General features: G+C 33.7%; 1 protein-coding gene across 6 annotated transcripts in view; it reads left to right on the forward strand.

Annotated features, from left to right (window-relative positions):
• The window catches only part of LOC111512666 (Protein phosphatase Slingshot), a 389035-nt gene that overhangs the window by 97957 nt on the left and 276247 nt on the right, over positions 1-14831 (forward strand). For all 6 annotated transcript variants that reach the window (XM_074175278.1, XM_074175275.1, XM_074175279.1 and 3 more), the window contains one exon: positions 2860-2909. In XM_074175278.1, coding sequence (XP_074031379.1) covers positions 2860-2909 — 50 coding nt within the window. The remainder of the gene's footprint in view (positions 1-2859; positions 2910-14831) is intronic.

The raw sequence follows: 14831 nt of genomic DNA on the forward strand, positions 1-14831 counted from the left end.
CTATCAGTTCTAAGTGCAAAAAACTTCAGAAAACGCCTTTGTACATTTTCCAAGGTTTCATTATGTACATTATAGAGAGGATACCAAATCAAAGTAGCATATTCTAACTTGGAGCGACTGAGAGATGTATAAAGTATTATTAAGGAGGCAAGCATTTTTCTAGCCGATGCCGCGACAGTATTTGTGTATCCAACAAATGTCAAATTGCTGTCGAACGTCACCCCTAGATCTTTGACAGTATCCTCGACATTATAAAAATACTCAATAATATTGGCATTACGTGTAAAGGAGCAAACTTTGTACTTTTTAACATTCATTGCCAATTTATTGATTTGACACCAGTTATCTATCAGGTCTAATTGAGACTGGAGATAAGAGCAGCTTTCTAAACTTGTGATAGATGAAAGGATCTTCAAGTCGTCTGCAAAAAGTAAGTTGCCACATCATAAAAATGATGCCGTAGGAATATTCTTATTATTGTCAGATTGGTTGGATAACCTTTTGCCACGGAGGGCGACTTCTATTCATCACACACCTTGATTGTTGATAATTCTAGTTAGGAAGTAACCAAGAAGTTCGTTTATTGAAGTTTAATTTATTGAAGTAACACTTAATCATGAGATTTCCACTGGACAGTTTACAAAACAGCAATAAGGATTTCGCTTTACAATTGTTGCATCAAGCGTTTCCATACTGACTAGATTCTGCTTAATCTAAACAAAATAATAATTTGAATCATGTGACCTTCTACTTAGGAAATGACATTATATATAACAAAGTTAATTCAATAATAAAAAAGTATTTCCTATTAGTCAGTGGGCTATGCTTGAAGACTGGCAGTAAACAAATCTAAATAAATGAACTCTAAACGTTCAAGCCAGTCTCGAATATACCTACACAGTAGGTTGAATGGACTGACACCTATCAGAAAACAACTACTTCCCTGGCTAATACCACGAAGGGTGTTGGATTATATCCGACACGCGTCAGTGCAGGAATCTTCACAGAACATTTTCTGCATATGCAATTGGCAATGCAACTGAAAGAGTCGACCTCCAATTTTGGAACGGGCCACACTTGCAGACCTGTTTCGAGCTCATTAGCCACTCATCAGTGCAAGGTAGTGGCCATCATCGACCTAAAGTCAATGATATTCCATAATTGAAAATCGGAATTCTCCATCTAATGGACGAGGTACTAACCAACTACATATCTGTAATTTGCCCGATTCCTCTGAATAAGGAAGAAAAACTTTCGTATTAGTGGGCCAAACCGAACTTTAAACGTTCAAGTTCATTTCGTTAGATTTGTTCAATAAAAAAGTATGGTAGTTTTGTTATTTCGGTCATTATGGTAATCCTGGATTGATATTTGAGAGCTCAATAAACTTTTTGTAATGCTATTGTATAAAATTGTCTTATGCCTTTCAAATTATCATTGACAATATTTGTATAATATTTCTTCTCTCAATTTCTCTATGTGATTCATCCTGTATTTTCTTTTACGATGATATACGTATACTTAAAAAAAGCAACGTTATTCTTTCCCACAGCCATTCCCAGAGTTCTAACGAATGAGTAAACAAAACAAGACGACACAAAAACAAGCAAATCCAATTACATAAAGCGTTCCAACGAATTAACTTCAGTAAACCAAGACAAAACCGGCTGCTTTCTCTGACACGCATGGCTCGAGAGAGATTCCACACAACCTTTTATGGAGAAGTTCTCTCGACGAAATATCGACATGATTCCTATCTTCGACAAACTAGAATAATCTTTTTGTTAATTGAGGAAATAGTCATAACATGATAAGTTATATCAAGATTGAGATTCAGGAAATGGATTTCATTATCGGAATGCAAGAATGCCGGAAAGAAAATATGTTTTGGTTCCCGAACTAAAAATGTTTGAATTTTCTTCACGTTTCGGATAAGAAGTCATAATAACAAAAATATTAATAATTTTTCTGACTAATTTACATCACGGTGTTATTTCATGAAATACAATTTGTAAGTTTTTGAATTTTGGTTTTCAACACCCGCTCGGCTACTTTTGTATTTTTCCCTCAATAAATCGTGAAATGCTGGTATGTGAGATGCAATAATACATCTTAAAATTAATATTACAATAATTAACATGTAAATTTGAAATATGAAAAAGAAACACAATCACCATATTGAATATGTAAAATTTGCACTGTGAAAATATACCTATTTTTTCGTGAGTTGGCATTTTCGAAATTAAAACTTGTACTTATATCTGTCACTGTTAACATTTTGGAAATGAAATAGTTAGCTCTTTTCCATAAATTTCCAAACGTAATTACCTTCAAAGGTATGATAATATTATTATCTGGTGAGCATAGTTGTAGCGTAGTAAACTATCAGATTGGAGTTGGAGCAGAGACTTTTTCCTTGATATTACTTTTTTCATTGTAGAGAAAAATGACGTAAATTGAGCTTCTTCAAAGTAAGTAGTATTTTTGCCATTATTTTCTCTTTTTGGGGAATTGATGAAAAATTATTTTCCGTTTCGTAATCATGAATAACAGTTCAGTGTGAGTATTATGTAAAATAAAACAATTTCCCACAACAGAATGATGTTTCTCAGTCATCTCTTGATGCTAACTCGGTTAGCGAAAAGCGTGAAATGTCCAGGTGTGGAAAAAGAGTTTTTAATAGATATCTTTTATTGTTTACTCTTTAGTCAGAGCGGACTGTTCTTTTTTATTTACATACCAATGCAACTTCTCTGAAAATATTTTAGACTTATACAAATAATTTTACGTTAAGAACTTCGAAATTAACTTTTGTCGTCACTTTTCATTCCACGTTTCTTTCACAAATATTTTTTTCAGGATGGCTCACTCGGGTTCGATGATGTGGATACCAACAGAATTCCCAAAAGGTGAGTTTTATTTTTCATTTTCTCTTTTGCTAATAACGGTTGAATTAAAGTTTACTCATTTTATTTATTTTGGACATAACATATGTCTTGTGAACTTCAGCTATTCAAATGATTATAATACTTTTCATGACACAGCATAATATTATAAATCGAAATAGGGAAAGAATGCATATACTTTTTTCATTTCTTTTTCGAGTACCTACATATTATAAGATGTTTTCATGTGTATTGAATGCTGCTACCAACCGGTTGAATTGAAATCTAGTCATTTCGTTTCTTTAGGACAATAGATATTTCGTATGAACTTCAGCTTTTCAGATGCTCAAAATATTTCTCATGACACAACAATAGAGAAAGAATATAACCTTTTTTCACTTGAAAAATTGATGGATGTAGCCATTACTACGTGGTAGGAGATTATCAGCTATAATATCCCAAGGACATTGATAACTAACGAAATAATTTTATCACAGTTTTCGAAAGCACGTTATTTGGTAACATCCCGACGCCGAAGGCGGAGGGATGTTACCTAAATTAACGTGCTTGAGGAAGTTGTGATAAAATTATGAGTTATTTATCAATGTTCGAGGGATATTCGGCGAGAAAATTTTTTGAAATTCGAACAAAATTATTTATTGAACACACAGTTATTAAAAGAACAATTCGTATAATGATATAACTCCATAAATATTTTCCAAGTGTATTTTTTACTATTGACAGTATTTTTTGGTGTATTTTCTTCAATGATTTTGTCAATTGCCGCATCATTTTGAACACCAAAGCGAGGAAGTGACATTTTCGAAATAAATTGAATTACTGAAATGTCAAACAACTTTATTGTGTTGGTTGCTTAGCAATGTCATGACATAAGTGATAACTACCCGTGAAAACTATCCATGGGTAGTTATCAGTGTAATGATGGTTTCATTGGTTATTTCGATAGGATAATTTTTTTGGCAAAAAATTTTCATAAAAATGAGATATGAATTTTTTTTATGTTTTTATACCACTTGTATTTGCAACTAACAAGGACATTTTCAAACGAATACAATAAACTGAAATAATTAACAATGGTAACCCTTATATATCTATACATCACTGTAGGTAATAACAGACGGTCCTCAATGACTTTTCCTAAAATGTATTTACCTGTGAGAATGTGGGTACGCTAATCTGAAAACCAACGATTAGTTCAGGTCGATTTGGCCATTTAGTTGGTTACATGCAGTGCCTATGCTTATGAATTTCCAAGGATTCCAAATTTTTGGGTTTCCAATCCTTGCCTACATAGTGCAAAATTGCCGTATTGTTTAGATTCGGAAACTTTTGTTTTTTCGAAAGAGGTTGTATTCCAAGGAATCGTTTGAAGACATCCAATCATTTTTACCTAAATTATATCCAAATCCAAGATAGAGTAAAACAAAACAAACCCGAAGCGTGATGTTCAAGTGATCGCCCAGTGTCAGATGGAAAGCGCAGCGTTCATTGGTGAATTCGCCTTCTTGGTACGAGTTCGGTACCAGCACAGGGTTGTAATCAGTCGTTGGCGTGTTTGTGTGGCGTGCGTTATAGTATATTGTTTAAAATTGTTATCCAAGATGTCCAGTACAGACACTACTGATAACATTGTGAGCTATCCTCTGAGTACAACCAGGAAACGACCCAAAAAAAGACATTTGAGTGTTGAGATGAAAAAGGTGATTTTAAATGTGTTCAAGAAAGAGATGGAAGAAATTGAGACATCAACTGTCAACGAAGTCGTATCGAAATGTTTTCGATAAAATTGGAGTGTGTTGCGCTTCGATTTACAATATTTTACGGGAATATAAACAGAATCATACATTTTCCAAACCGAATACAAATCAGAATCGTCAAATCATTATAAAATCAATAGATGATGCTGATAAACATGCAATCAGGAGGAAAGTGCATGAGTACTTTTTCAGAAATGAAATACCCACGATAGACAAAGTACTCACAGAAATAAATAAAGATGTTTTATTGCCAAGTTTTAAGCGGTCAACATTCCATAGAGTATTGAAACATTTGAATTTTGTATGGAAAAAACAAGGGCGCAATAGTTTATTATTCGATAGAGAGGAAATTGTGTTATGGAGGAGAGAGTATTTAACAAAAATTAAATATTATAGGGAACAACAGAGAACAATTTATTATATGGATGAAACCTGGGTTAATGCTGGTCATACTACCCCTAAAGTATGGGTCGATGAAACTGTGACCTCATCTAGGAGGGCCTTTCTAGATGCACTATCCACCGGATTAACGAATCCATCAGGTAAACTTATATTTATATTAAGACCTGCCTCAATCTCAATATATAAAAAGTAACCCTCGTATTTGTTTTATTTACTTACATACCTCTTCATAATTTCAGATGAAGGAAAATGGCTTATTATTTGTCATATCGGCAATGAGAATGGATTTGTTGCTGAAGGGTTGTGGTGTTTTGAGTCGAAGAAAACTGGAGATTCACGAAGAAATGAACGGTGAATCTTTCGAACGGTGGTTTTCCAAAGTTCTACCCCATCTAGAGGATAGTGCTGTGATTGTAATGGACAATGCACCTTACTATTCGCGACGGTTAGAGAAGATTCCGACAACGTCTTTAAACAAGGTTGAAATCCAAAATTGGCTGCGATCAAAGAATATTAGCTTTGAAGACTCAATGCTAAGAGTACAGCTACTAAAAATTGTCAAGGAGCGCAAGCTTGAATACCAAAATTGTATAGTCGATGAGATTGCAGCAGGCCAAAACAAAATTGTCCTTCGCCTGCCTCCATACCACTGCGAGCTCAATCACATCGAGTTAATATGGGCGGATGTGAAGAATTCTGTAGCTCAGCATAACACCACGTTCAAATTTGCAGATCTCAAAGAACTTTTTGATGAGGCTTTGAAAAGAGTCACAGTGGAGAAATGGGAGAAGTGTGTTCGGCATGTGATATCGGAAGTCGAGACAAAGATGTGGAAACTTGATAACATAATAGAGGCACAAATCGAGCCACTGATAATTCAGATTGGTGAGGATGACACTACTGACGAAGAGACAAATTCATCCAGTTGAATAATTTTGATTAATATTCCTTTTGATTTTACATAAAATAAAAATTATCAATACAGAAATAATTACGTCTCTTTTCATATAATGCTTGAGTTCGCTGTGAAAAATCCAGTGAAAATCTTTTTATATTACACATATTATCTGCATTTTTCCCGTTAAACTGCAACACTTGTGCATTTCACTCGTTATTATGAAAAAGTTTTCCTAAGTATGATACAGCATTTGCGATCAACAAGATGTTAGTTCTGAATACGACCCTGGCCAATTCTTGGGATTTTCAATATCACGTGCGTAGGTCAGTCAATGTTTACATCCACTCTATCTTGGATTTGAATCTGCTTTAGTCTGAAGGACCTTTCATGTTCAGCATAACGTTTTGAGAAATTTCGGCCACATTTTCCCACATAAACAATATTACACTCCGGACACTGGAGTTTATAAGCTTGAGTTTCCGGAGTGTAATAGTGTTTATGTGGGAAAATGTGGCCGAAATTTCTCAAAACGTTATGCTGAACACGAAAGGCCCTTTAGACTAGGTAAAAATGATTCGACGTTTTCAAATCATTCCTTGGCATGCAACAAGTTCCCGAATCTAAACGATACGGAAATTCACAATCATCGCGGTTTTCAGATTAGCGAACCCGCACATTGTCACAGGTCACAGGTAAACAAAAATCTGGTAATAAAGTCATTAAAGACCGTCTGTTATTACCTACAGTGGTGTATAGATGATATATAAAAGTTAACATTAAAAAAACATGTCTAGTTATAGTTATTGCATTATGTATGAACCGTTCTGCTAAACTTAGATACTGGATGAAGGAATGGTAGACAAAACGCAAAAATCATTCACATTTAGTGTTACTGAAGAAAATAAGTAATACGAAGGAAATGAGTGATTATAAAAACCATTTTCTTATGGACGAAGACACTTTCAATAAAATATTGTGAATTGTCCAACCAATTCTAACACGAAAAAATACGGTTATGTGGAACAGTTTACCAGTTGAAAAAATGTTTAAAATCTGTTTTTTCGTTAACCAGCTATCGCACCCCTACGAACGACAACCCTCAGAAGTCAAATCTTTTGCGAGCTAAAGACTAACGAGGTCTTACCTTTTAACGTGTGATTCCTAACCATTTAATGAAAAAGTGACTTTAACTTTGAGATACCTAGCCACGAGAAGATGCTTTGAAGCATTGAAGTGTTCAGTTGCAATGTCACCGGCTTCAATGGGTACAGCTGTTCTTGAAATCTGTGAAGTACTTATACTGTGTGTAAAAGCCAAATGGAATAAATTCATTATTTCGGTTACTGTACATTTAAAAAAAACTCCCAAAATACGTCAAATGTAAAATATAATTTGACATTTTACAACGTAAAACTGCCACACCTACCTTCAACCCCCTTCGAATGACAGGTACAACTCCCAATTTTTTAAATGGGAAGTATAATTTTGTGGTATATCGTTTGAAAGTTATCTTCATTTCCTATTCAAAAATGTTATCGCTTTCAAGTTCACTGCAACAATTGAGATAAAATAAATTAAAATCATGTGATTATCGAAATTCGATAAAATACATTCAAAAACTAAAATGTAATGAAATGTAGAATACGAAAAAGAACTATGGATGTTGAAGTAGATGTTCAAAATGTTCACCGCGAACGTCTTGGCAACATCCTAATCTCAAATAAAACTGTCTTCTAACATTATTTAACATATCAGGCGTGACCGACCTAATCGCAAGCGTTATTCGTTCTTTTAAGTTGTGGAATTGGCCGCGGTGGTAGTGCGCCTGACTCACGATCGGAAGACCGTGGGTTCGATTCCTGCCTCGACCAGATATTTTTCTCGAGAGAATTTATCTGGTTGAAGTTGGGATGATTCTGCACCCATGTTAGGAATCACACGTTAAAAGCTGAGACCTCGTTAGTCCTTAGCTCGCACAAGTTTCTCAAGTTCTGAGAGTTGTCGTTCGTATGGGGGCGACAGCTGATTAACGGAAAAACAGATTTAAAAGATATATTTAAGTCATTCAAATCTGAGGGTTTAGTTTTGTACACATTGCTCTTCACATATCACCATGAAAAGAAATGTAATGATGAAAGAACAGATGATCGCGCTGGCCATTCAATCGATCCTCGCCTCCCTATTCACCGATTGGGAAATGTTGTACGAGGTATTGCCGGACATTAACTTGGTAATGTGGTGGTGCTCCATCCTGCTGAAACCATATCGTATTCACTGGAACTTGAGGGTTTCCTGGATCAGGATATAAATTTACTAAATTTGGAATGACATCATTTTGAAGTAATGACAAAGAATTATCGCCATTCAAGTTGTCCTCAATGAAAAAGGAACCAATGATATGGTTTCCTACAATCTCTTCCCAAACACTAACCTTTTTAGGGTATTGCGTGTGTTCTTCTCTCATCAGTGAGGATTTTCCGTTGACCAGTAGCGGCAATTTTGCCGATCATCTTGACCGTTAAGAGACAAACTACACTCATCAGAAAACATAACCTCTTCTAATTGGATGATATTTGTTATGTCCATCATTTGCTCACAAAATGAGTTCTTTTATCAAAATCGTCTTACATGAGCTCCTGAGTAGGTATCATTTTATCGGGATACATTTTATTTTCTTTCAATACGTTTAATATCGATGTATGGCTAACATTGAATGTAGTGAATGCCTGTCTACTCGATGTATGTGGGTGTTCCTCAAACTCAAGCATCACATCTAATTTGAGTTCATCACTAATTGTATTGACAGCCGCTTTTTTTATCTGTCCCACATGACCAACCTCGCGAAACTGCTTCTCTGTTTTGCTTATTGTTCCTTGAAATATGAGCGGTAAATTAGGAAATTTCTTATGAAATAGGCAAGCTTCTTCCTGTTGTGTTCGGGTTTTATCTCCGTAACCAATCATTTGTAAAACTGTTATTTTATGCATTTCCGTTAATCTAACAATTTGTCAGACTTGAAGTTAACGAACTTTAAACTTGAATTAAAATACTCACAAGAACATTGCTATGGTTTTTGCTTACTTTCTTATTATCAATACCTCAACATGAAATGAGTTTTGAGTATATTGCAATTAGTTTTGAGTGTATTTTATCAAATTTTGATAAACACATGATTTTCATTTATTTTATTTTAATTGGTGCAATAAACTTGAAAGTGATACCAGTTTTGAATAGAGAATGAAGAGATCTTTTAAACGATATATCACAAACCTATACTTCCCATTTAAAAAGTTGGGGGTTGTACCTGTCATTCAACGGGGGTTGAAGGTAGGGGTAGCATTTTTCCGTTGGAGTATGCCAAATTATAATTTAAATTTGATGTGTTTCGGAATTTTCATAAAATATATGCCGCAATAGAAATAATGAATTTATTCCATTTGGCTTTTACAAACTATAATATGCACACTGAAATACTGAACTGTTAATTAAATGATGATGCCCTCGCTCTACACTATTATTAGTACTGACAATATCCCCTCCCCTGCCATGAATTATTCTCGAATATCAAAATATCCGGATACGCTTCATTACCGCTGCAATACTTGCGATCATTCCAGTTTTTTACCTTTACACGTTCATTATTAATGTCACTATTTCCAGGTAATGAAATTATTACTGAACGTGTAAGGTACCTAATAAAGTATGCAATCAAATGTTGTCAATTCTTGCTTTCGGTTTTAGGCAAATAAGTTAGAAACACGTTTGTGCGGTTTGCATTTTAGCTTCTGTTGATTACTCCGAACATTTCGGCATAGCTAAATTTATTGTTAGCAACACATTTTATTAAAAATTCGTAGCTTAATTTTGAAAAATGTTTATGATCGATTTTTGAAAATTTCGAGTTCATCAACATAATTCGTCGCGTTGTTATTGCACAAAAATATTGTTGCATCCCTTCATTCAACAATGACAAATCCTAACTTTTACCGAGTGAGACATTTTGATTTATCTGTTAGCATGTCTGAGTCATCATCTCATGACAACGAGAATGAATATTTTACTTGTACAGGATTGCAAACGACTATTTATTATCTCGGGACGCGAACATGTCAGCGAATGATTATAATTTCTAATTCAATTTTTTTGCCATGCCTTTTTATGCCAGAAGGTAGGTCTGTTGCAAAATGCATAACGGGAAATGCATTCGTTCAAATGCCTTTCTCCTAGTCACCTAACAAAGTATCAGTCATTTACTAAAAACACTTCTATTTTCAGTAAAACCGATGTTTATTTACATCAATGTGAAGAACAATTTTCATATTCCATTCCGACATTAATCGAAATTAAAGTGAAGTGACAACTCCATATACTGTAATTTTTGAAATAACGATAGTCTCTCCCCTACTTATTCGTGGAATATCACAAAAAATGTCCGAAAATCAAAATTTTCATCTATTCGAACCCATCTCAAAGCCTTCAGAACGACTTGGTTATTATTGATCGAGGTTGATTGATATGTCGTTTCAACGATTTTATGAAAGCCAATACAACTAAGTAATGACGTGAACCTGTAACCCATAACTTCATTTTATCTTTTTCCAACCACCAAATACAACGATTTGAATAATCTGATCTGGACTTTCTCTGTCAATTGAAAAAAACGGCAGGATTTCGTAGGAATTTGGTTTGGTTGTGGTTTGTAAGGAAAATAGCAATCAATTTAATATTCTGCACCATTTCTTCGATGAGTAATTTTTTCTATCGCAGCTTTTAATTAATTTTTCGGAGTTCAAACGTTGCGTTCTGAAAGACCATTCATAGGTTTTTGTCCGGGTGCAATGAATTTTTGAAACATCCAGGTTGCTTTGCAGCAGGTATATAGAAAATCGGTGAATTTCTTAATACAATGACTTGTGAGTATCCATGTGAAACAAATATATTTTCCAACAGTGATACTGTAGAAGAAGTTGAGAGTACATTTTTGTTTTGAATTCAACCTTTCAGTAGACATAAAGAGTGCAAGTTGCTTCTAAGAAGAGTCTGATGTAGTTATTATCTTTTAGAATTTTTGGACGCAAATAACCTGGAACTAAAATTCGATCATGTCGAAAAACAATACCGTTGATCAGTGTATATTCGGAATCTATTTCGGAATCTGATGAATTTTAGTGAAGTTCTTGTGAAATTTGAGCTCTGGATCTGGATTTTTTTTCCTTGATGTTCATGGATTTGAATAAATTTCCAGAGATCTGGAAAATTGTCTCATCTTAAAACTGGTACACTTGCTCACCAACCAGCTTGTCAGAAGTTGTAGACTGCTGAGTAAGAGCTCTCGATACACAATCTACGTTTTGATTTTTGGTACTTTTTTTCATCTAAGAGTAATTAAAACGTGATGGAAAAGATCCGATTCGAAGAAAACATGCTAATGTCATCTGTGGAAGTGCTTTATGATGATGTAATATCTATTTATTAGTGATGAGTTTGAATAAGACCAAAAACTATAGCAAGAACCTCACAGTCGAGGCAAGACAGCGTGAAGCAAAATCAATTGGTCAGTTTAATATTCCTCTTGAAGATGCTCACTTGGTGATGGAAACACGTGTCGAGGTTTTAAAATAACGGTTTGGTATTGGGAAAAACTCCAGTAATATTTTGATGATGTGGCTTAAAATTGCAGCAACACCTGTCGGGCTGGAATTATTTTACAGTATGAGTGGCAAATTCGGATTGAATGGTGTAAGAAAAAAGTCACTGCGAAGTTCGCTTTTAAACTTCAGGAAAGCTGTTTCGAAACTAACTGTTCGTACCCAAAACAATAAAAGGGAAAGGTCGTTTTAGATAAATCAGGTTTTTAGGGCGTTTCAAGTCTTTCGATGAAAACATGTTTATCTTATTGATTTTCTTCACATGCCTGAAATATTCAATTTTTAAATCGAAAAAAATTCATTAATTTTTGTTGAGATGTAGGTCATGCTGAGAAAGACGTTGAAGATACAACCGGTGGTTTCAAGTGCATTCTTCCAATGTTGAACCGTGGAATATAATGTCATCGGAATAAGACTCTGTTTTGGAAATACTTTGTTCAGAAAATAATTTTAGACAGTAACAACACTTTTCTTGAGTATCAAGATTTTTGAATGACTGGGTGAGTTTTTTTTGTTGCCATGGTGAGTTTTACTGGCTTTTCAGGACCCAAAAATGCACTCAATTAATTATAATGAGGTGAACCAATGCTAACATGTCTGTGACACTTTTCATCGTATAAACAGTTTTCAATCGTTCTAGAAAGCAGACAAACGTTTCTTTTCGTGTGTTGAAATTTTTGAAACGTGAAATACTATCAAAAATTTCGGCAGTTCGGCCTGTAACGATGCTACTTATTGGAACTACAAATTTTTTTGCGTTTTTGAAATGTCATAAAAAACTACGAAGGCGAAGCAGAACCACAAATGACTTTTCTCTAATCGTAAAAGTGTGAGCTTGAAGTGGAAATTGATTAAATTTCCAAGATTACACTAAAAATTTACCAAAATTCGAGATTGAACTCGGAATGTAAAAAAAAACAGAGTTTAAAAACGAAAATTTATACAGTGCAGAGTTTAAACTCTGAATTTGCCACGAAATTTCGACATTTTAGTCGGGTTTCAACAAAATTATTATTAAAAAATTTCTATTTGTAGGCAGACAAAAACTCTTTGAACACCGCGTTTTTCATACTACCGAACACGACGGAAAATTTAGTGATCTTGACGGTTGTACTTTGTGGCATGGTCAATTTTGTAGATGTTATTTTCAATTACACAAAGAATTATGTGAATGATGAGACGTTTGTTTGAAGGTGGTGGATGAAAAATATACTATTTTATACAGTATATGTTTATGTGTATTTATTTGTTATAAAGTTTATACTTCAATCTCAGAATTCAGTGAATTTTTTTTCAAGAAAATTGGTGGCCCTCCTACGCCTTTAAAAAAAATTGGAATTGGTCTGGATCCATTCTGTATTCGAATTGAAATTTTCGGTGTTTAATGTACCTACTGAAAAACTTCTACTTTTAGAAAAAAGTATTTTCATTCACAGCGATGTAGATTATAATCCTCATGTGTCATTCTGATATTAACTGATAGAAAAGTGGAATGGCAACTTTACATACTTAATACATACATAATTTTAGATCAGTATAGTTAGTGAACATATTGATAATGTAATTTAAAAAAAAATATCAATTCAATCTGCCCTAAGATTTTCTATTAGTTTTTCAGATTTGTATCATTCAATTAGTTTCTTTATTTTTTCTGTATTATTTCATTCAGAAACGTAAGAGACATTTTTTGAAGCAGGCAGCAATCTTACTAACTTTCGATATAATCTAGATAAAATAATCGCGATATATTGCAACATTTATTTATTTAATCATTAAAAACCGTCATTTAACATTGATATAGGTTGATATAGGAGTCGTTAAACAATGAAACACATTAATGATGAATCAATTTCAATTTTTAAAAGTTCACGAATGCAAATATCAGTCGTTCAAATGAATCATTTTTCTCTCTCTAGATTTCAGTAACTTATTTTTCTTTTTACAGACTTTTCTAACTTACTATTTCTAATGTCGTTAATGATATCGTATAAGGAATCCTTTAAAACGAAATTCTGCATCAAATCGAATTGATTTAAAGTATAGTAGAAAAAAATAATAAAACTTTTCATTTTCAAGGTTGAGTATTACTTTCATTAAAGGATATTATTGTATTGAGATTGCAGAGGTTGCAGTTTCATAAAACTTTTTCAGGTATATAAATTGATTATCTGCCTCATTAATTATTAACTTTTATAAAAGGTAGATCTGGAACCTCTGGCGTAGAATAAATTCAAATCATGCACTTTCCCTAATACCAGAACTGCAAAACTTTTTTCGACATGCGTTTCATATCCAACTTTGGCGTCAAGAAATGTGTTGCAGTTCTGGTGTTTGGGATCAGTGCTTGTTTTGGATAAACTTATGTACATTCAACACCCAGGTTATTCAACTTTTCGTTTCTAGTTTCACTTTCAGTCAATCAACATCAGTGATTTTTATTTGGTGTTTCTTAATTAACTTTTCTCTTTTCGTAAGTCGTATTTAGTTAGCATAAAGGGAGATTATGTTTATGATGTGGTTTCAATTTGCAATCTCTTCGTTAATGTAGTTTCTAGAGTTGCATTTGAAAATGAATTACTATAATTTGTTTCCTCCTTCTTAAATTAAATCACCGTGTACGGCTTTTCACAGATTCAATAAGGTAATACCGACGGATAGAAATTATGTTTCATTATTTATTACGGCTGAAGTGAATGCCTGAAATAATGCAATCAAAAAACCAATATAATTAGGCTGATTTATTTGAGTAATAACAATCCCATCAAACCAAATTTGTTGAAAAAGAGTTTTTAGGTTGAGTGAAATATCGTCTCACTGTCGTGTTCAATGTACAGGTATATTTTGAAAAGTTAACAGTTAGTTGAATTGAAAGGGGTATATTTTTGTAGGGGAGATTAGTTTTTGGGCAAAAAAGCTTCCGATAATTTTCGTATATGTTTTTTTAAAAATAGATGTTTCGAACGTTTTTTCGTGTAATACATTGTTTATGTGAAAGTAGCCTTTCTTTCCAGTTTGTATCTGAAAGTAGCTTCTGTATATCATCTACATATCTTTGCGAGGATTTCATTTTGAACTGAATAGTTTTCTTCTTTCCTTCGGCAGTTTCTCACAATTTATGTATAAAGATGGAGAAGTAGAAAGCCAAAAACTTTTTTGTCCATTCTGAACTGGTTTCTGGGTTTTGATCCGTGTTCTGTGCTATTATCTTCAATGAGATTGA

Source organism: Leptinotarsa decemlineata, unplaced genomic scaffold (assembly GCF_025532065.1).
Source record: "Leptinotarsa decemlineata unplaced genomic scaffold, Ldec_3_MD MMD2_tig00001019_RagTag_RagTag, whole genome shotgun sequence".
NCBI lineage: Eukaryota > Metazoa > Arthropoda > Insecta > Coleoptera > Chrysomelidae > Leptinotarsa > Leptinotarsa decemlineata.